The 23,792-nt window shown below is 35.9% G+C and overlaps 2 protein-coding genes across 3 annotated transcripts; both read left to right on the forward strand.

Moving 5' to 3' along the window:
- Positions 1-103: 103 nt before the first annotated feature.
- LOC306876357 (sorting nexin-4-like) lies at positions 104-13,679 on the forward strand. Its single transcript, XM_079427455.1, has 14 exons — positions 104-240; positions 1,352-1,476; positions 5,453-5,591; positions 5,682-5,831; positions 6,827-6,874; positions 7,264-7,319; positions 7,441-7,513; positions 7,895-7,956; positions 8,769-8,834; positions 10,417-10,506; positions 10,900-10,999; positions 11,656-11,801; positions 12,158-12,272; positions 12,411-13,679. The coding sequence occupies exons 1-14, from the start codon at positions 154-156 to the stop codon at positions 12,456-12,458; spliced, it is 1,305 nt and encodes a 434-aa protein (XP_079283581.1). The 5' UTR covers positions 104-153; the 3' UTR covers positions 12,459-13,679.
- A 1,584-nt stretch (positions 13,680-15,263) lies between these two features.
- LOC306876345 (zinc finger protein 148-like) lies at positions 15,264-23,511 on the forward strand. Of its 2 annotated transcripts, none has more exons than XM_079427439.1 (7): positions 15,264-15,394; positions 17,059-17,513; positions 17,798-17,923; positions 18,331-18,454; positions 18,532-18,615; positions 18,926-19,044; positions 19,143-23,511. In XM_079427439.1, the coding sequence occupies exons 2-7, from the start codon at positions 17,163-17,165 to the stop codon at positions 20,742-20,744; spliced, it is 2,406 nt and encodes an 801-aa protein (XP_079283565.1). In that variant the 5' UTR covers positions 15,264-15,394; positions 17,059-17,162; the 3' UTR covers positions 20,745-23,511. The 2 variants fall into 2 exon arrangements, with proteins under 2 accessions (XP_079283565.1, XP_079283564.1); XM_079427438.1 differs by having other exon boundaries at positions 17,063-17,513.
- Positions 23,512-23,792: the final 281 nt, after the last annotated feature.

Here is a 23,792-nt window from a genome sequence, read left to right on the forward strand (position 1 = left end):
AAATTAATCACAGTCTATTCAAACAATCTCAAGCAAGAACGAAATTTAATAAACATTTATGCCAGTTTATGTTCCACTGGATGTCACGCACGCGTGCACGCGCACAGACGCCCAGTGAAAGTTGCAAACGCGCAAGCGCGAGACTGGTAAACCATGGCGGATTCAGGAAGCGAGGATATAGCGGTGATTGGAAACACAGATCTGACTCCTTCAGAGTCGGAAAACAACTTAAAGAACACGGTAAAGTCCATAGCAGAATGTTTTTTGTGCGGCGTGGCGATAATGTGCTGTTTTGTAGATGTCGCGTGCGCGAGCGCGTGATCAGTGTTTTGCTTTGTTAATATCAGCAGGTTCTGCGAAGACATTACACGAACTACATACATGTTGATGTTATTTTTATTACAGTGTTTATGAACTAAAAGAATGAGGAATAAAAAAATGCTCATAAGTAGAAAGTTGCTTTACTTTATGCTGTCAACGAAGAGCCTTTGCCACGTAGTTTCTCATACACTGTCACTTCCCATCCTTGTGTTATATGCAAATCTGTAGATTTTCGATATATCAACAAATAGATCGTATTTACCGCTCCATACTTAGTTGAATTTCTTTATGGGTTGATACTTGAGACATGGCACAAAATATGTCCAACGTCTGCTATTAGTTTTTAATTATAGCTACATTTACACTGAGAAAGTAATCAGAAATGATCACAGCAATGTTATTAACACAAATGCACAATTTAATTTGGTTTTCTTTTCATTAAAACTACGATATTTTCACTCACTACAAAACAAAACATGGTGAAAATCACTGTGAAACCATCTTTTAGTCTCCATTTATTCAGTAACTTATTGTATAGATTCATTGTTTGTCACATATTTTTTGTATCTGGTGGTGTTTCATACTATTGTGATCATATGTATGTGAAAATATATGTTCATAATATTGTGAGAAAATTAAATCTTTCACTTGAACTTGTGAATACATTCCTCATTATACAGCTGGCTAACAATAGCGAGAATCCAGTCATGGTTCAGGGCAAGAGATATAAATTAAATACTCTTTGCAATTTTTTTCTTTTTTTTTAAATGGACAAGCCCCTATATAATAGATTAGTGATGTTATGTTTACTGGAGAGACCCTTTTCATAAGATCTTCAAGTCAAGGTATAGACATATCATTATCTTCCAAAAAAATGTCCTTGTAGAAATATCTACAAGCGCATCCTCAACTATTTTAATATCTAAATCTCAACCTCAATAGTGCCATGAACCATTTTTTTGCATTGGAAGTATCATAAGGATATTGTAGTGTTTTTGAACATTGTGATTCTCTGGAACACAATTTACAGATGGTTGAAACGGGGACAAATCTTCTGAAGAAGATGGAGATCGGTGTGGCTGAAGCAGAGAAGAGGACCGGGAAGAATGCTGTCAACATGCAGGAGACTTATACAGTGTATCTTATAGAGACGAGGTAAGACACTTGACTTCGCTTTCACACAGTGCTACAACTCATCATTACAGGTGAAATGTGTAATTTCACCAGAATTACAGAAGTAATGATTGTTGTTAAACAGTCCCATCCCAAAACCACGCATTGGTTGTGCCAGTGTTGCTGTGTGAAATTAATCCTACACAATTTCTTTTTGTCTTTCTAAATGCATGTTATAGATCTTTTCATAAACAAGTCATCTGTGCATGTATATTTTTTTCATTTTTACCTCATAATTTTTAAACATAACTTGATCTTTCCAGACTTCTTTCTGATCATATATGCTCGACTGCAAGTTCACATTAAGATCTGCCTCCATCCAATCGACAACTGATTAATTATTCTATGCATATGGAGTTTCTATTGACATAAATTACATTTATACTGTGGTTGAGCCTATATGAGACACAAGCATTAACTAAATACTTATTTAAAGAAAATTAGTAGCCACGTAAACCCTGCCTTGCCATAAGTATTATAGCTGTTCCTTTTGTGAGATAATAATGATGGTGGATGCAGTCAGTATACAGCTGGAAGTATGGAGCTTCTAAAACTCTTTTTTTTAGCCATTGCATAAGATCAGTTTTGGTTATAATGTGCATTTTCTTTGTGAATGTGATAACCTACTTTAGATAAAGCAGGTTTACACATTGACTTTCTGACTGAACTATGCTCACACTGTACTAACTCAAAACATCAAAGATTCACAGCATAACTAGACCAGCTCAGAAACTGTGGAAGCTACAGCAGACTGGTAGAGACCATCGGGTTTCCTCTTTTTAAGTCCACTTCATACTTAAATGTTTTCCCTAGACCTTTTCTTCCTGTGTCTGGATCTGTCACTTTAATGTTCTTTCTATAGAACAAAACAGAAGTATCCCATTGGACAGGAAGTGACATGCAAAAGAAGTGTCACTTTCACCTCTTGCTTTCACCCGCCCCGTCACCGCGCCTAGCTTTGCGTTGGAAAGAGGGACGTGTCGTTCTGGAAAGGGTGATGAGTCAGCGCTTCAGGCAGATGTGCTTTGTCTGTGTTTCCAGCAGCGCCAAATACACACACTGGCCAGAGTGCAGTAACATATTATCACATGATTCAAAAACAATACTTAGTGGTTGAACTTATAAAATCACTGTCTGTAACCAAGACATTTTCAAATGTGTTTTTGGTACATCCTGTAACTGGAAAAGCATCCAGAACTAGATTTTTAAATTGTGTCAAGTAAATGATAACGGTGCTTGTACATGCAAAAAGTTATCTTTAGTTTTTTACGTTAACATCTATGCATTTGTCAGACTTTTTAATCGAAAACAACTTGCATTGCATTGAAGATTTTTCAAATTTAACCAGTGCATTCCCTGGGAATTGAACCCATGACCTTGGTGTTGCTAGCACCATGCCGTACAGTTTGAGCTACAATTATTTTTATTTTTTTTTGTGGTTGCTAGGGTGCAAAGATTATTATAAGATTATTATTATTAAGAATTATAAGATTATATAAAGATTATAATCTTTATGGCTCAGGTCCCTTCTTCAGGATTATTCGCTGTTTTATTGTCCCGCAAGGAAGATCACAAGTTTGATTGTTTGTGAATAACAGGGTCATTCTGTGCCAACTCAACCAGAGGTCTCTGGCTCAAATTTAGATTTTGCTAATATTTTTACTGAAGAAAGACAGGCATGTATAGTAATGAAAGCTAAAATAATAAATGTAATGGATGAATATTTACTGAATAATCCACTATTTTGTAGAGGGGGGTCGAAATGGCAATTTTCACCTGAGATTCAGAGCCAAATTACAGGGGGGTAAAAATGGCTTGAGAAAAATGGCAGCATGTTTTCAAAAAATTCAGAAATTTGGTTGATTTGACACTGAATGACCCAGTGCAGTATGCACCTCTGTTCAGAAGGCCGTATGATTTGAGGCATCATTGATGTCTGTAGCAGAAACGTTACGTGATGAGTTACATGCTCAGGGTTAAGGGTTTGTTCAAGCCCCTAACCTTAAAAGTATATAAACAGTAGTAATAGTGATACTTGTGTTAACATAAAAATTCTTGCCTATATTGAATCATGGAGATAACTAAACACTGCTGTATTGTTGCTCCTTCCCATAAAAGGAAGGACGTGTTTTTGTAAGGACCATGTGGAAGGCATACTGCACACGCAAACTGTGGGCTTTAGAGAGCAGTTTGGTGCCACTGATCTTGGGGAAAGTTGTACAGTCTGAGTGGAGAATGCCTCCCAGCCAATCCTTACCTTCCTTGTGCTTTGATTTCATCATGGATTATTAGCATGGAGCACATTATATGCTCCCATTTCTTCTCTGTAGCCCTCGGGAAGTTAAGCTCTTATTTCAAAGTCTCCCCATTTTTATTTTCCCTCCCCCAATGTATATTTCCTCTGTATCTCTGAATTGTTTTTGCATTTTTCCATCTGAATTATTGACGGCTCCAACAATTTAAAATTTGAATTTAAAAAGTGTGATTTCCAGGCCTGGAAAAGTCATGGATTATTTACGGTTTGTAGTTGTACTTAGCGGTAAAATATTTATGCCATTAAAAAATCAGTTAATTAATTTAAAATGAAGTTAATTAAAATTAATAATGATTAATAATTGAATAATAACTAAATGCCTATTTTGAAAGAAGTCTTTTGTGCTTGCCATGGCTGCATCTATTTGATGAAGAACACAATAAAAATGGGGTAACACTTTACAATGTGTCATTTATTAACATTAGTTAATTTATTAACTAACATGAACAAACAATTAACAATGTATTTATTACACTATTTATTAATCTTTGTTAATGAAAATTGTTTATTCATGTTAGTTCACAATGCATTAACTAATGTTAGCAAACACAACTTGTGATTTTAATAATGAATAATGCATTAGTAAATGCTGAAATTAACTAACTAAGATTAATAAATGCTGTAGAAGTATTGTTCATTCTTAGTTCATGTTTACTAATGTTGTCAACTAATGTTAACTAATGAACCTTATTGTAAAGTGTTACCAAAAATGGTAACATTGTAAAATATAATTACAATTTAAAATAACTTTTTTCTGTTTTAAAAAGTAATTTATTTCTTTGATTTTCAGCAACTGTTACTCCAGTTTCCAGTGTCACATGATCCTTCAGAAATCATTGCTGATTTGGTCCTCAAGAAGCGCTTATTGTTATCAGTGTTGAAAACCGTGATACATTTTTTGCATCATAGAATAGTAAATTCAAAAGAACTTAATTAATTTATTAATTTCTTAAAGTAACAATCTTGCTGAAAATAAATAAATCTTAAGGCGTATTATTTATTATTTATGTATTTTACATTTGTTTTTTAATCTGTGGATCACTAAAAAGAAACATCTGGAAAAGTCATTGAAATTCAAAGTTGTGGGATGCCTGATTATTTCACTGTAAGCAGGGGCGTCGTAATGGGGGGCAAGGATGATTCCTAGGGCCCTGATCAGAGGGGCGGCACAACGCAATCACGTGATTTATCCCCCGGGGGAAATTTCTACCGATCCCCCCCCCCCCCCCCTCCCCCTGTTCCAACCCTGGAGTGATGTTTATTTAATACAGGAGAGTTCATATACATGCTCCTTCATTGCAGTGCGATTTAGTGGAGTTCTGCTCCTAAATTAGGAGCATTCATGGCTTTATGCACTGTGAAGCAAGATTACACAGCGCTGTTAAACCTTTGGCATGTGTTTGGAAAGGCCCTTAAAATGACTACTTTCATAAACTAGAGCCACAACTTGAAACCTCGTAGATCTCTGCTGTGTTTATTTCAGATTAGTTTTGTTTAAAAATGAGCTTAAACCAACCCCACATTTCATGATAGAAGTGTTTTTATTATTATTTTTAAAGAAGTTCATACCAAACCTAACTCTAAGATTGTATTGAAATGCTATATCCACTTCTGACTGTATGTTAATTTGTTCTTTGTTTTTAGGCCAGTGGATGCTGCATCAGAAGGGACGAATCCTGTCCCAGATTCACTGTGGAGGCGTTACAGCGAGTTTGAGCTCCTTAGAAATTATTTGTTAGTCACCTATCCATTTTTGGTGGTTCCGCCATTATCTGAAAAACGGGTATGCAAACAAGATGCCTTGGTTACTGCTGCTTGTAAATGTGATTTGTATTCATGCACTGTAACGTCACTTTTGCACTTTTTGCAACAGGCTGAATTTGTTTGGCACAAGCTGTCAGCAGACAATATGGACCCTGACTTTGTGGAGAGGCGTAGGGTGGGACTAGAGAACTTCCTGCTCCGAGTGGCCTCACACCCAGTCCTGTCCAGTGACAAGATCTTCTATTCGTTCCTCACTGAGGTAGAGACTTCTCGCTAAAGCTGTCTGGACAAAGCAAAGGTTGCATTAAACCAGTGGCATTCCACTCACACTTTGAAATAGACGTTCTATTTGCATCTTTGTTACTGACCTTTCCTTGTGTTTGAATCTTTTGATGTGAAGATTTTTACATTTTTAATTTATAATTAACTTAAACTTTAACTAAGTAAATTAATTTCTATTTCTACTATGCTGTCAATTAAAAAAAAAAATGAAATCAATTGACAGCCTAGTAGAAATAGAAATTAATTAAATAAATAATTGCATATAATTGCATATACAATAACAATGAAAAAGTTTTGCTGGAAAAAACCCCCATTAAATTATCAAGGCAGACAAACAAAGTACAAATATTATAGATTATAAGAAGTGGCTTTTTGAAGCCAATATTTTCATTTTATTTCGATAATATACTCTGCCATTCAAAAGTTGGGATCGGTGAGATTTTTGAAAGTCTTTTTTTTTTTTTTTTGAGTGAGAATAGTGAAAACATTAGCATTGGCAAATAATATTACAATTTAAAATAACTGTTTTCTATTTAAGTATATTTTAAAATGTAATTTATTCCTGTGATGGCAAAGCTGAATTTTCAGCAGCCATACTCCAGTCTTTAGTATCGCATGATCCTTCACAAATCATTATGATATGCTGATTTGAACATTTTTTTGTGCTGAAAACAGTTGTGCTGCCTAATATTTTTTTGGAAACTGTGATGCATTTACAGTTTAATACTTGAATAATACAAAATCTTACTGATCCCAAACTTTTGAACGGTAGTGTAAGCTTATCAATATCCTACAGTCCAGCAATTCATGATTTTTTGTGAATTTAAATATTTGAATAAATTAATTTGTTAAATTGACAGACCTAATGTTACTTTTGCCATTTGAAAAGAAAAAAATATGTTTTAACTGGCATTTCATGCTGATAATGCACTTTGTCAGTGTCAGAAATTGCATCCTTTCTCTGCCCCACAGGAAAATGGTTGGAAGGAAACCGTATTTGAGACGGGATTTCAGGCAAAGGTATATCAGCACCTTCCAGTTCATTGGGTTCTTTCTCTCTTAGGTCAATATTCGTATGTTGATATGAGGCTGACTAAATATGTGTTGATTTCAAATAAAAATTGTGTGAAGTAACTGAATTGCTACTGCGGTGAAGAATCTGTTATCAGTACGCTGTAGTTTATGTAAACGGGCACAGGAAGTCTGTTGAATCGTTCTGGATCAAACCCGAAAGAGCCGCAGTGTTTTATGTTAATGTATATTATTGCCATATTGCAGTGTTTATCTGATCTCAGTCGTTTGAAAAGATTGTTGTAAGGAGTGCCTGCAATTTAGTTTTACACTATCTGAAAAAACAAAACCCAAACATCAATCTGTCTGTCAACATTTGGCCTTTGTCATTCTTACAGGCCGATTCAAGATTAAAGGCTTTAAATGCCACATTCAGAGTGAAGAATCCAGACAAGTAAGTAATTTTTTGCAAACCGTGTTACGCAGTGTCATGAAATGCATAAAGATATGGCTGTGCTGTTTGTTAACACTGAAACTAACCTTGACCTGTGTGTGTGCGTGCGTGTGTTTCACAGGAGATTTGCAGAAATGAAACACTACGGTGATGAGCTGCAGTCTGTTATTTCGCAGCTGCTGAGAGTTCGGGCGGTGAGTGTAAACAAAGTCAAGACAGCTGAATATGCAGCTCAATCTCTCAGGAAAAATTTCTTTCACTCCAATAAATGCCTAATTTTAGTGCTGTATATATTAGGTGTTAAAGGGATAAAAATGGTAAGGAAAGCGATGCTGTTGATTTCATTTGAATACTTTTGAGGAAGCACCCTTCTTTACTAAAGAAAAACAATGATTTTAGGCAACTTGTTTAATTATTTTTCTGAAGTGACTTTTATTGCATCAAAATTCTTCTGATTGGGTTTATATTTGGTTGTATTAGAGTCATAGAGTGAATTTAATAAAAATTTGCTGGCCTTTTTTTTTTTTTTTTTTTTTTTTTTTTCATATATCTAATCATTTACTCATTTCTTTTAGAGAGCAGCTGATCGCCTGTATGGAGTCTACAAAGTGCATGGAAATTATGGAAGAGTCTTTAGGTAATGTTTCTTTGAAGGAATAGGCCTAGTTTATGAATAATTTACTTATGTCATGTCAAAACTGGTATGGCTTATTTTTTTCTGTGGAACACAAAAAGAGATGCTTTGCAGTATGTCCAGGCTTCTCTTCTCCATATAATGGCCATATTTATATGCATATCAATCTCTGATTATGTTTTGGTTAAGACTGTATTCCTGAACAAAGACTGTTAATGAGAAGTAATGTTTCTTTAGCTTTAGCTTCTTCAGCTAATTAGAATGATTTCTGATGGATCATGTTGCACTGAAGACTGGAGTAATGAAAATTCAGCTTTGTCATCACTGGAATAAATTACGTTTTGAAATATATTAGCGTAGAAGACAGTTCTTTTAAATTGTAATAATGTTTTACAGTAATATTGTTTTTAAAAAAACATAAATAAAAATAAATTACATTTGTAAATTTGGCATACTTAATCCCCCTTAATTTAACACTATTCCGTAATTAATCCGAATATTTATATGCATATAAATGTGGTCAGCATATAGCAACAGTCTATATACGACCTGTGCATTATATTTCACATTTTCTGAAACTATAGTCATTGTGTGATGAATAGATCAGTTGCTCAAGATTTTTTCTCACAGTACAATCAGTACACAGTTCAATTACAATTAAGTACCCTCATTTTGGAGGAGCCAGACATGTTTTATAACGTGCTCTGTAAACCGTTTTCGTGAGAAGCATTTTTGGGGTAAATCTTTTGGGCTGTGATTGTGCAGCTGCGGTCAGCTGCAGTGGTTCAATGTGAGTCTTTGTTTGTTTTGGACAGTGAGTGGAGTGCCATTGAGAAAGAGATGGGAGATGGGCTGCAGAGCGCCGGCCATCACATGGACGCGTGAGTTCACAGCGCACGCAATGAGCCGTTCTAATGTACCTTTATAGGATTAGTGCAGGATTTTATTGCAGCTGGTTTTGATTGTATTTCTCCTACCTGGGACGATCCTGTTACCCTCTGAGAGCTCATTGAGGGACATGAAATATGAAGGTGCTGTATGATACACCCCGTGACTCTCTCGTGATTCTACATGTGTGTGCTTCTGGTACTGAGCTGTAAAACACATTTGCCAGATTGATCTGGATCCTCTCAGATTTCCATTCATGGCCCCCCCCATAACAAGTAGCCAGTAAGATGAGCCCTTGGGAGGCTCAGGTTTTAATTTGGCTGGCAGACTGTGCTGTGAATCTCCAGGAGCCATGGCCAAAACGTTTAGTGGTCATTTTTTTTTCAACGTTGATGATGTTGTGGGAGGGACGCTCTCGCGGTAGTGTCCTTAGTGAGTCTTTAACCAGCCCCGTTTGTTTCTATACTGGTTTTGTATCGCTGTCTGTTCTGATGGATTCCAGATTGCTGTACTTGAAGGTCAAATGTCAGAGCCCAGTGCACTGCCTGTCTGTCTCCGCACTGAAAGAAACAACCTGTCCATCATCAGCCGTCAGACTGTTTTATGGATCATGTTGCTCACCTATTCCCAAAGTTCCTCAAAATACCCCAAACAGGCTCAGCTGTGGATTTTGCTTTAATTCCAAAGGCTCTTCGTCTGATTTAGAGAGGATAACACATGTAGTTTCACCAGAAATGGCCAAAATACTCCTGATATCATCAATATATATATTGCAAAATATCATGGTCACAGTATATATAAAAAGATATGGTTACTAGAAACTCAATGAAAAGTGTTTTATATATTAAAAAGTTAAATGAAAATAACTTTATATTATCCGTTTATTTTATCTTTTTATTTGGAACTTGAAAAGTTCAAAAAGATAAGATTATTTACGACAAAATATACTGAGTAAGACTCAAAACAACTAATATTATAAAACAGATGATTCTGACCTAAACATTCATTCAGTCATTCATAATTGGATTGGTCATGATCAGAGCTGTTATAAAATAGCTGTTATTCAGCATTGATAAAAAAAAAAAAATTGGGGGTCAGTAAGATGTTTTTTTTTTTTTTTTTTTTTTTTTTTATGTTTTTGAAAAGTCTCTATTTCTCACCAAGGCTGCATTTATTTTTTGGGGAAAAAAAACAGTAACATTGTAAAATATCATTGCAATTTCAAATAAATGTTTTCTATTTTAATATATTTATAAATGTAATTAATTTCTGTGATGGCAAATCTGAATTTTTTTTGGATTCTGAATTTTATTCTGGATTCTTTGACAAATAGAAAGTTCATAAAGAACTGTTATTTTAAATTGAAATCTTTTGTAACATTATAAATGTCTTTACTGTCACTTTTGATCAATTTAATGCATCATTGCTGAAAACAAATATAACATATAAAGTCATTTTATTTTTTTAAATATCTTACTGACCTCAAACCTTTGAACGGTAGTGTACACACATCTGTGACCACATTAGGTGAAATTCATGTACATGTTATGTCAATTACCCTTTTGTATGTTACAGTTATGCTGCGTCCGTAGATGATATTCTAGAGGAAGAGGAGCATTATGCTGATCAGCTGAAGGAGTACCTTTTCTATGCAGATGCATTAAGGTACAATTTTCATTGCTGTTACGTTGCCTTATTATAAAGGGATAGTTCACTCAAAATGAGAATTGTGGTCATTTATTTCCCTGAACTATTTTAAATGTGATCTGAAGCATACCAAACACAAGCTGTTATAACAGTGTGGTTGATTAGAAATGTACATGGGCCCTGTTCGCACTGAACTCTTGGGAGGTGATAGCCCCCACTGGCTGATTAAGTTACATGCAAGTTTTTGTGCACTGTGAATACACAAACTTCCATCAGTTCCCAGTTGTCTTGAAAGTGATCACACTGCAGGGCACCTAGGCTTTCAGTTCAACAATTTCCCTAAGAAACAATGAGATGATCTGCTTTTATGGTTGATTTAGCATATTTTCTGTATTATGTGCTTTTTCACAGGGCAGTGTGTAGGAAGCATGAACTGACACAGTATGAACTAGAGATGGCCGCCCAGGATCTGACCTCTAAGAAACAGCAGCGGGAGGAACTCGCCACAGGGGTCAGTGTCCATTTGACCACATGACACAACTCAGAGACGGGAGAACTCCACATCACCCCTCTTATGTCTGGAATAGGGGACTTTCCGGCAAGATTTATATAAACCAGGGCTCATGTCATAGCACAAGAATGAGGAAACAATATAGAGGAAACAATTATTAAACGTATAAAATATATAAAGCATTTATTTTCTGTTTTTCAATGTGTTTGATTTAAAAATATAAATTTTAATATAGTTGGATATAATGCAGCATTTACTTTTGTCCCACAGCCCTCAATCAAGTTTGATTTTTGGTCCTTCATAGTAAAAGGTTTGGGCATCCTTGCTTTAAAACATGTTGGGGTTTGCATGTTTAAAAAAAAAAAAAAAAGATGTTTTATACATTTAAAATTGTGTTTGCATGAATAGAGCCTGCAGAGAATTACCTCATTGGCACATTTAACATGTAAACATTTGAGCAGCACAAAAAGCCAACGACATACAAAAGACATTTTGACCCGATTGAGTGATATGAATAATTACTAGGCCCACTCAGCCAAAAAAATGGGAGTAAAAATGTCCATATTTCAGCTTTCTGCAAATAAACATGGGAGGAAGAGTGTGGCTTACTCCAGCCAATGGGCGTCATTTACTTCTTTTTTTTCTTTTCTGTGTAGACGATACGGACCTTCTCTCTGAAGGGAATGACTAGTAAACTGTTTGGACAAGAAACCCCAGAGCAGAGAGAGGCCAAGCTGAAAATGCTGGAGACACAGATTGAAGAAGGAGAGGAACTGGTCAAAGAAAAAAACGCAGAATGCGAGTAAGCAGTGCAGTATTCCCACACAACTAAATTTATGTACTGCTGATGACGAAAAGCAATAAATGTTGTCAGAAAATTACTTAATTAGGTGGTTTATGAGCTGAGAAGATTACTCAACAAAACTCCATTGCCTTCAGAAATGATGAAATATACAGATATGCTCCAAATACACATTCTTTGCTCATTTTGTTGCATCCCTGAGAAACTCACTTAATAAGGGTGAGTTGAACCCCAAAACACGCTAATTATTCAGAGCTTTCTTAAAAATATGTAGATTTGAGGATATATACATGAGTAATTATATGGACATTTGAGTAACTATTTCACACCAAGAATCTTTGTCTTTTTTTTTGTAGCGAGTTTGTGAAAAGTGCATGGGTGGACATTGAGAGGTTTAAAGAGCAGAAAGACCACGATCTCAGAGAGGCTCTCATCAGCTATGCCATCATGCAGATCAGCATGTGCAAAAAAGTGAGTAGCATCAAAGCTAGCAAAAAAAAAAAACATTTTGTCATTGCAAAACAATCAAAACACCAGTCTCTACTGATTAGGCACAAGGGAGAAGTGGCATACTTTATATATTAAAAAGTAAGCATGTTTTGTTTTTAGGGAATTCAAGTGTGGAACAACGCTAAAGAGTGCTTCAGTAAGATGTGAGGGTTCCAGCCATGACAACCAGAACACCAGGAGGCCTTGGAGATGTCAATCCAGAAAAGCACACACTCCTAGAGACTGACCATGGGGACTAAAGTCTTCCTCTCAATCCTAAACATTTGTCAGCCTCTTGCACCAGGTGCTCTGGTGTAAATAGGTATCAATTACACTAGTTTAAGAGTCCAAATAATGAATAAATGGGGTGCTGTTTTATTTATTTCCATGTTCACGAGCCAGATTTTAGACCTGGTTACTTTTGTTACTGCACTAATTTGACCTACACAAGAGTTTGTGAAGGTAACGGACAATGACTTAACACTTCAGACAGAAACAAAAGAATGACTTAATTAGTATTGATTAATCTTGAACTATGGAATCACTTCTGTATGATTTGTTAATGTCTTTATGCTTTTTGATGCCAAAATGTGTGTTAAAATCATTCCTTTTTTTTCTACTTTTCATAATTTTTTTACTACTTAAGTTCACCATAAAACACAAAAGCACAGATTAAAACTGTCAAGGCAAAATGAGAGGGTGGGTTTTCTTAGTGAATCCAGCAGCATTTTTATCGTACCCCACACCCCTCCTCATAATGGTGATCTCGCGCATCTGGAACGTGTCCAGTTTCTGTGGAACATTCAAAATGATCTTTATCACCTGGCGATACCAAAAGTCAGATTTCCTATGAAAGGAAAGTAACTTGTCTTATTCGCATGCAAACTAAATTTGCCCTGACGCCCATACAGCAAACAAAGTGGAATAAATTCATCATAATATGCTGGTCAGTCACTTTTCTCCACATTCAGCCATAAAAACATAAGCTGTTTATGGCCACTTATCCCCTCCCTTTATATGGTTCAGTTCATCTGAGAAATATTAATATGCTGTTTATGTCCTATTCAAGACTCAACTCTGCATATTTTCTTTGTTGCCTCAGCTTTCACTATGAATGCCATATTTGTCATCTGTTATGATGAGTGGGTGGGTCAGTGTTTTGATATAAATCTGCCTGAAGGAATACGAAGGTCACAGGAAAGGCAGGATGTAATAATTTCCTCATTTTAGAGCTGCATGTGTAACTCAGCCTGACCCCTGGTCATTCGGTTCATTTTTTTTGGTTTGAAGTGGGGCAGAGAAAACCCTTTTGAATATATACTGTTAAAATCATTGTGTAACACTAATGGTAATAATAATAAAAATTAAAAAACTATCATTTGACTTTTTTCATATGTTGTGAGGGTCGTTTGTTTTTTTACGGAGTTCAGTTTGATTGTATTTCAATGTATATGAAATTGCCTGAGGTGTTATGAAAATACACCATGTATGAGAATGCTTATGTATATCAGGTAATAATTACATAACCAAATATATTTCAAAGTTTGGTAACTTTAGTTTAGGGTCTGCTTATTAGCATGCATATTACTAGAATATTAGCTATTTATTAGTACTAATTAAGCACATATTAATGACTTATTCTACATCCCTAATCCTACCAACACCTAAACTTAATAACTATTAATAAGTTAAGAAAAGTCGCAGTTAACAGTGAATAAGTGTTCCCTCTTCTAAAGTGTTACCAAAAGTTTAATCAAGTTTAAATCTCTGAAGTGTTTTAACACTGAAAAAGAATACATCCTGTAACATGAGCTGTGTATTGGTAAAAAGAGTGCATTTCTTTAAACTGATCAATTGTAGTAATCTCTACAGCCTCTCAGCCATTTTCTCAGGAAGAATCTCGCTTTGTTTCTGGGTTGTAATGCTTCTCTCTTGTGGTGTGTTATACTTATGAACAAATTTCATAACCAAAGCCTTTGATATAACAGACTGTGCTGTGGTCAGATGTTCTGTTTGAATTTGAATTTCTTTGAAGGTTTACAACAGCTTTCAACAAGGTAAATGAGTGAACACTTTGTTTTTTACCCAGTTACTGTAAATATCTTATCAAATTGAGCCATAATCAGAAATTAATGTTTTTATATTTAAGTGCCACTATTTGACCTGTTGAAGTTGTTTTTAGGGCAGTGGTTCGCAACATTATTCAAAGACTATATTCAACAATATTGGATCTATTTTCTGTGGTATTTCTCTTGTAATTATGTCGCAGGTTTAATTAACACTGGTTGTTTTTAACCTTTTTATTAACAGAAACTGGGAGTGTTTATATATAAAATTAAAAAAGTTTTTTTTAAAACAATTTCAACAATTAAAAAAAGTTATTGAGAGGAATTGTTTTGTTTTTGTGTATTTAGCATTTAATTAATTTATTATTATTGTTTTTACATAATTATTTTTTTTATTTCTGTTTTTACATACAATACAGTGCATCATTTTGAAATGTAAAAAACATTAAAATATATTTTAATTGACTTTTGTCAAGTCATTAAAATAAATGTACAGTCTGAACAGAGATAATCAGACTATAAAATGCATATGTATGCGTATAATATGCGTATCCTGAAATAAAATATCATTAAAATATAAAATTTATTTACATAAAAATAATTTATTTATACATTATAATATATATATATAATTTAAATTTAGTCTGCACAACTAATATTTTAAAATATTTTCAATACTAATTTTATTAATTTATTTATTTAACACCAAAAGTCTCTGACAAAACAAACAAACAAAAAATCCCTGAAATTCGTAATTCTATTACGAGTCTTGAAAGATACATCAATTAATATAACATCTCACATACTACTTCTTTATTATTAGCTACACTTATTAAATATATATATTTCAAACAGTAAGCAAACACTGTCACTGAGGCTCATTAGAGCGGGTCCGTCGCGATCCCACAATGCACCGCAGCTGCAGATGGAATGTAGCTCGCTAGCCTCTCATGCTAGTCGCAGCATCGCAGTAAAGTTTGACAAACACATCATGAGCGGCTCGAACCCGCCGCCAGCGCTGCACTGAAGACACATGCGGTATGTATGCTCTTCATCTGCGAGGCTCTTCGTTACAATCAGCCGTGAAAATGTTTGCAGTCCGGCCTCTGTGTGCGTGGTGAAACGGCAGCGTAGAGATGAGATCAGGCCGATTTTAAACTACAGTCATATATTAAAATACACTAAAGTCATTATTAAAATACAGTAGTCTTACTAAGCTCTCGTCAAATTAAATGCGCAGCTGTATCTCTGACAGTGGCAACAGGCAGCCAGTGTCACTGTAAACACAGTCATGTACTTTCAGGTTATTTTTTACTTTATGCACCGCAGCATTATTAAGTTTGTATACATAGACTCTTATCTTTGGCCATTTTTTTAATCATACGTTAATTCACTTAATACGCAGGTTGTATTTTGTTTAGGTTGATGATTGAAATGTCATATATAACTTGACTTGAGGGAAAATGATCTGTAGAGATGCTTTGAAACAATATTGTGAAAATGCTATAAAAATAAGATTGATATGACAGTCTCATCTGGTTACATCTGTTATGACAAAACCGCAGGATGCCAACCAGCTCATATGCCTTCCTAGAAAAGAGAATAATTATGTAAAGGTCATCCTGGGTTAATAATTAATCCCAATCATGTATATTTGTAATATTCATATTAAAATATATGAGGTCAATAACATTAATTATTGTTAAGTCGTTTATGTATATAACTCTTTATACAATACAGATTGTTCCAGAGCAGTTTCACAGTAATACACAGAAAAATAACATTGTCAGTGTTGCTAAGTTCATCTAGTATTAAATATTTCAATTCCTTTTTAGCAGCTCTGCAGAGGAAAAATGTCATTATTCATCTCAGTTCTGTTCAGTAACAACGCCAGTGTTGCAGTGTTCATCAATTATTGTGAAGCAACTTAAATTTCAGCTATAAAACAGCTTTACAGCTGACAGTACTGAGCAAAGTTTTTGTATTTTCGTTCAATAGTATCATCACAGTTAAATTGATAATAGTTTTGTATATATATAAATAAATAAGCCTCATTAAACCAGTTAGAAATTATGTAATGCAATCCATTTTGAGTCAGTTCTTCATAATGAGATGTAGAAGCATGAATCTGACATGAATGCTTCCTTATTAAATCAGTTTATGCTCCAGTAGCAATTCTGACAATGACTGTTCGAGACGTGTCAAGTCAGATCGAGTTTAATGTCATTTTCCTCTGCCTAGCAGGTGATGAAAATGATTTTTGTTTGATTGTGCATATAGGCTAGACCAGTGGCTTTCAAACCTGTCCTGCAAGCATCCCTGCCCTGCATATTTTGTATGTCTCCCTTGTCACAGACACCCAATTCAGGTCTTGCAGTCTCTTCTAACGAGCTGATGAGTTGAATCAGGTGTGTCTGATAAGGGAGACATACAAAATGTGCAGGACAGGTTTGAAAACCACTGGGCTAGACCAACACTGGGGTCCAAAAGAAAATATGCTTTTTTTTTTTTTATTTAAACCTGGAAATTATGTTTTAGGATGTTCAAAAGATCAGATGTCCATCCATTGAAGCACAATATGCTTTTTTTTTTTTAACTCCTATCATCCTGGAGAACATTTATCGTCAGGTTTTGCTCCTGTTTGTCAAAAGGGGGGATGTGAGTTTTGTTGCCATTAAACTCAAGCTTGTTGTTTCTCTCAGACAGGTCGACGGAGAGGAAGTGCTGTGAACGCAACTGCTGATAGAAATCCTTATGTTGGTCCTGTCTCTTATGTAGCTTCAGCTCAACTGCTTAGCATTCAGCGATGAACATTGATGACAAGCTGGAGGGGATGCTTATGAAATGTAGCCCTGTGGGGCTTCACCACTCATCCAGAGGTCTGGGACCCTCAAGGGTGGACGGAAGAGGAAGAAGAGGCAGTTTGGATATGACACTTGGGGAACGGAGCTTGGCTAACCATCCCCTTTTGGCAGAGGATGATGACGAAGATGAAGATGATGACGAAGACCTGGCAGGTGGAGGCTTGACCTCGCATGATCTGATATCCCAGGATGACCTGATGGTTCACGAGGAGACAGTGAAAAATGACAGACAGGATGAAGCAGCTTTCTCACAGCGAATTTCCCATAAATTACACTATACACTCAATATGCCAGTAAGTGTATAGCTGATTAAAAGCTAATTACTGCAGCGCTTTAACACTTTTTCACTTTTTTATTTTTTATTTTACTTGTGCCAGTTCCAACAGCTTTGTCAATGAACCACAAAAAAAAAAAACAGTTGTGCAAATCCAATATGTCGGAATTAAACAGTATTATGGCAATATTATCACAATAAAAACTAATGTATAAAATTAAATGTATCATTATAAAATTATGTATATAATAAGTATATTCAGTAAATGAATTTAACTCATTTTTTTGTTGTTGCTTTTGTTAGGTAAATATAAAGCAGGAGATGAAAGTGCCAGACTCATTGATTCTGAATAAAAAGGAGAAGAAACCGGGGAGGGACCCATCTGACTGTCACAAAAAGAAGAAGAGAAAGCAACGCTCGCCTGCGAAGGTTTACTATAATGCATCAGAGATGCCGCTGATAAAATACCATTATGCTCTAAAATACCAGTTCTCTAAGTGAGACACTTTACAGTGCAAAGCAGCGGTGGTAAAATAATTTAAAGTTTAATGTGAGTTTGAAAGTGTCCTGAAATTACTTATTTTGTCTACTTGCTTTTTATATATTATTTTATTTATTTCAAGGCTGCTTTCCTACTGAAGTGATTGTTTTTACTCATAGAAATGTTGTTATACTAAAAACTGTGATGCACATATGTGAGTAAGCTGGACTGACATTTATCATGTCCTTTTATGGTTAGCCAAGGACATAAAGTATTATGACCACTCTGGAGTTTTGAAGAAGCACAGGCATAAACGTTAAGGTAGTTTTGAACTATATTTCCTCCATCTTGTTAGATTCTCACTATTAATGAAGATGGCTCCCTTGGGCACCAGAACCCAAAATCTCATGTCTGTGACCACTGCAATGCTGCTTTTCGGACAAACTACCATTTACAAAGACATGTCTTCATTCACACAGGTGGGTGGTGTAATGTGTTTTGGGAATAATTGTCATATAAAAGAACGAAATGGTGAAAAAATTTCTATTTTTTGCAGGTGAAAAGCCTTTTCAGTGCAATCAGTGTGACATGCGCTTTATTCAGAAGTACCTGCTTCAGAGACATGAGAAGATCCACACAGGTGAGCAGAAAGGGATTATACCAGTGGAAAAAAAGTGACATTTAGATTTCTCTTCTAGGTTTTGTAAGATATGTTCTTTAAGAATGTACAGTACAGAAAATGTACAGAAATCTTCAAAGTCAATGATCCATTTATAAATGTAGTCCATTGCAAGCCTTTTTTTGTGTTACATCTTTATACTCTGAGAAAACAAGTCTAGGGTTAGTCTAGTTTTTTCCATCAAGTCTTGGCAGGCAAAAAGTAGGCCTACTTGACTTGCCTAAATTGTTCTTTATATGGTACATACTTGCCTGTTATGTCTCCCCTTTAGGAGAAAAACCTTTTCGCTGTGATGAGTGTGGAATGAAATTTATTCAGAAATACCATATGGAGAGACATAAGAGGACACACAGCGGGGAAAAGCCTTACCAGTGTGACTATTGCCATCAGGTAAGTGCAGTTCAAAGCAAATCAGATTTGATTCTGTGCAATTAAAATGTTAGCATGCATTATACAGTCTGAAACATGATGTATATTTTTCCCAACAGTTTTTCTCCAGAACTGACAGAGTACTAAAGCACAGACGAATGTGCCATGAGAATAAGGACAGGAAGGTGCAGAAAGCAGCTGCCAAAGATGGCCCTCTTCGCACCTCAGAGAGCTTGGGCTTCTCTTTTCCTGCCAAGGAATGCATGCTTCCCAAGAAGAAACGTCAGAAGACCTCTGATAAAAGTCGGGTTGCGCTTATAAGTCCAATTGTTGACAAAATGGTTGAAGCTGGTAATGAGGAGAAGACGGAAGACCAACTGGCCAAAAGCGAGTGTCTTCCTCTTTACACTGTAGACTCCAAGGTCAAGGACGAGTATGTTGTGACAGATTATTCCGTTGAGCTCCCTGATTCCCCGCCTGGCAACAGGCATCTTGCAGGGGAGGAGTCTATTGATGAGATCATCAGTCCTCCAAAACTAGTGCTGAAGAAAATCGCCAGCAGAAGAGGTTTGAAACAGCAAGCCCTAGAACAGCCCCAGAGCCTCTCACCCTTGTCCTCATTCGAAGAGAGCAAAGTAACGAGATACACATTTGAAATTGTGGACAACAAAGGCCTTTTGGATGTCGAGACCAATCCTGACATGGAGTCTGTTGACGCCCTACAAGGAGGACAAACAAAACCAACTGGGAGCAGCACAAATTACGATGACGCCATGCAGTTTCTCAAGAAGAAGCGATACCTTCAGGCGGCAAACACTAGTCGAGACTATGCGCTTAACGTGAGCAGCATCGTGTCACAGCCTTCTGTCACTCAGGCAGCTGTAGTGAGCGTCATCGACGAGACCGTTCCCGCCACGATCCTCTCTGAGACTCAGACGCTGAACGTGGAGATCAAGTCCAGTAGCGAGAAGAACGTCCTTCCAGACGAGGTCCTGCAGACTCTTCTCGATCACTACTCCAATAAGGCCAATGGGCAAGCAGAGATTTCTTTCAGTGTGGGGGACACCGAGGTCACATCCAGCATCTCTATCAACTCTTCCGATGAGAGCAGCCCCACCGAGACTTTGGGAACCAGCTCACAAGCACCCCCGGCCGAGAAGGCCAGCCTTCTACAGGAGTACTCCAAGTTTCTCCAGCAAGCCCTGGAAAGGACCAGTCAGAACGACACCTACCTGAACAACCAGAGTCTTACGTTTGTCAATGACAGTGCCAGTCTTGCTGGTCAGCCTTTGTTTTCTACAGAGAAGCAGTTCACCTCCCCATCCCGGTTCAGACCGAGCATGAACTCGCCATTGAGATCCACCTTGGAGAAGCCTAACTTTAGCCTTTTAGTAGATTCCCAACACTCCTTCTCCTTTTCAGGTGACGAGACAAACCCTTCCTCAGTTTCACCAACGGAGGACTTCCTCGATCAAGTGACCTCTCCCAAAAAAACAGATGCGCAAAGCATTAGTCAAACATTTCAGATTGCTACTTTTGACCAGAACTTTCGATCTCAATTCCCAAGCTCACGAATATCCTCACAGTTTAGCATTGCCAGTGGGCAAGTTAGCCTGAGAGGTCATGGAGGAACGGACTTCCCAGAGTTCTCTCTTGTTAGTGAAACAAGAACTCAACTAACTTCATCTCCAGATGCTACAAGCAGCCAAACCTTTGGCTAAATTGGAGCTTTTAATGATTTAAAGCATTTTAAAGGCACTTTATAGTTCTGTCAGTGAAGGCAATGTGATCTCTGTGCAAATACCTATGATTTTCCATCTTTAAACAATCACGCATGTGCGAGAATCAAAAGGAGCAGAGTGATGCACGCATTAGATTTTATTATCAGACTATGGGATGCTCTTTATGTGTCATTGCATTATTTGTGTATTACACATGTAGTGCTTGGGACAAACTCACTATGGCTTGCCAAATTAACTAGCCTGTGTGTTCTAAAACTAAGAATTCAAGCTACTACAACAATACTGTTGTAGTAGTCTAAATTATTTGGTCAACGTAGCTTCCCCGAGAGAAAGCTATATAAAGATCAATTCTGATTTGGCCTCTTGTTAGCATTCAGTTCTTTTGCTGGAACATCAGGCTCAACGGACTGGCCTAATAATGAAGGTCTATAGAAACTACTCTAGCCTAGCATTACAATCAGTTTTTGTATTTTGTAACATGTTGTCTGGAAAGGTGCTGAAAGGACCTTAATTTAATTCCCTAGACTTGAGTAAGGCACTTTGTGATCGATGTACTGCAAGTCACTTTTGTTTAAAAAAATGAGTAATGTTTTTCTCACCCCTGTCACTGTAAGCTAATTTGTGTATTTAATCTTTTTGTGCATTTAATTACTTGTTGAAATATTTTATATATATTTGCATTCTCTGCTCCCATAAAAAAAAAAAATCTCTCCAAGACACATTTTGTTTAGAGTAATCTGCAGGTATTGTCATACTGGATTTGTATGGACCTAGCCCATAATTTTATATAATGAGATTATATAATCATGAAATATTTTTGCACATTTCTCCTAAGGTTACTGGATCAAAAAATAGATATTCTCATGCTCCTCCTGTGGGAATCAGTACATTTTCATTAGAGACTGTCTTGCCATTCAGTTGGAGAGCATCTGTAGAGGGTTTGTGTTCACATATCCCACATTCGGGGATGCAGTTTTAGCAGTTGTCCAAGGCAACAGCACTAACAGGTATGCACTTCTTCATTTGTCATCATTATGCCTGACTCAGTGGTTAGTTCAGACTTACAATAGTCAAAATACAATACTTTGTATTGTAAAAAAGTGTGCATTTCATCACTTTGGTTTCCTTAAGAAGTTTTAATTTCTTCACAGTCCATTTTCTTGAGTTTCCAGATGCACTCAAGATTACCCTTTAAACAAACATTACCCTTTAAATGGCACTTTCAGCTTGTGGGCAGTTTCTTTTTAATTACCACCTTCCGTCTTCATAATGTGCACATTCAAAAATCTGATATAATCTATATCAGTGTTGAATGAAATCAAGAAAGATGATTTAAGAATGTATGGTCTGAGATCATATTTTTATGCTTTTGCTTTGTCTCCCAACACCCCATCCATTAGCAAATATGTCTTTGTATCAGATTCACTTGCTGTTACTTATTGGATTAATATAGAACAAAAAATAAAGTGTAATGTTTGGTAAAGTTGTACTAATATGTATATGTGCACATTTGTTAATTGCACATCTCTTATTGTTAGCTTAATAACTAATCATGTAAATTATAAGCTTTGTTTCTGTTCTCTCAGATTGTTTATAGAAATTTACCTGCATGCCCCAAAACTGTATTTTGATTCATCTTAGCTTTATGATTTATATTCATAGTATCATGCCAAACTGTACACCCATTTCTTTGTAAATCATTTTTAAAAACATGTAAATTGTTTAATGGTTTTATAAACAATTTACACACATTCGCTCTGCTTATGTTTCGTAAGCGAGGCCCATTAAGAGCAGTCCTGTGTTTTGTATGTTCTGGGTGTCAAAGACATTTTACTGTTTCTGATTATGGTCTATTATATGTGTGCCTAAACATTCCTTTACTGTCCCTTTATTTTTACATGTTGTAAATAGGTAGTATATTTTAAGTTGTGCATTTTGCTGTGCACGTTTCTTGGAGTGGAGAGAGAGTTCAACATGATTTAATATTTGCTGCCATTTTGGTTTTTTCATTCCCTGATGACTTTCAGCACAAATTTTGTGACAAAATCATGTTTGTGTTCTTGGTTGTAAAATTACAAATGTACTGTCCTCTAAGAATTGCCTCTGAATGCAGTTTTAGTAATTACAATTTGATTAAACCTTGTATGGATCTCATACACCCTCAGAGGATGAGTTTTTAGGATGTTATTTATCGTTTCAATATCATGTGGTATCTGCATTATAAATATTTAATCAATAATTACTGCTACAGATGCTCCAGAAATTGTTAAAAGTGAAATGATAATTTGACAGAAGACCTTAATGTCTTGTTTTTGCTTTATTTCCTTTTAGTAAATTGTGCATTTAAAAAAAAAAAACTTTGTAAGCTCAATTGCTGTTGGTAAAAGGACATATCCATTTAGACTAGATTTTTTTATTGATTGGGTATTTTGAGCATCAAAGTCTCATCTGGTGTTACTGACGGTGGATCATTGTTTTCTTTCAAGCTTAATTTGAGTGGAAACTGAATGGGTTATGTAATAAGAAAGCTCTTCTGAATAGTTTTATTCAGAATTTTATTGGGGAGTGCATGTCCTCTGACTGTCTCTGTACACTGGTTATATTTTTATAGGTATCCATTTTATTGTAGCCGAATTATTTCCATAGAACATACTTCAATGCAATACTTTGCCTAAGACATGGGGAAAAGTTCTGATTGGATGTTTTTGATTGTGTGCCTCTTGTTGTGTAATATTAAATTTCCAAATACATCAAGTTGTTGAGTGCTTTTTCCATATGCAATGATCACTCATCACAGGAATGGGTGGCCCCTGCCGCCTTAGTATAAATACTACTGTGTGTGAATGTCATGAAACCAAATGTCTAGTTCATTTTTAACAAAAATCAAAAAAACATTTTGTCTAAAGTAAATGAAGCCTCCCTTTATGACTATTAACATTTTTTTTGTATTGTGATTGCAGATATATTTTATACAATTAAGCATATTTCTCCCAATTCACTTTAAATGCAAAAATCTGTCATTTAAAA

This window comes from Barbus barbus (assembly GCF_936440315.1).
Source record: "Barbus barbus genome assembly, chromosome: 10".
In the NCBI taxonomy this organism is placed as follows: domain Eukaryota; kingdom Metazoa; phylum Chordata; class Actinopteri; order Cypriniformes; family Cyprinidae; genus Barbus; species Barbus barbus.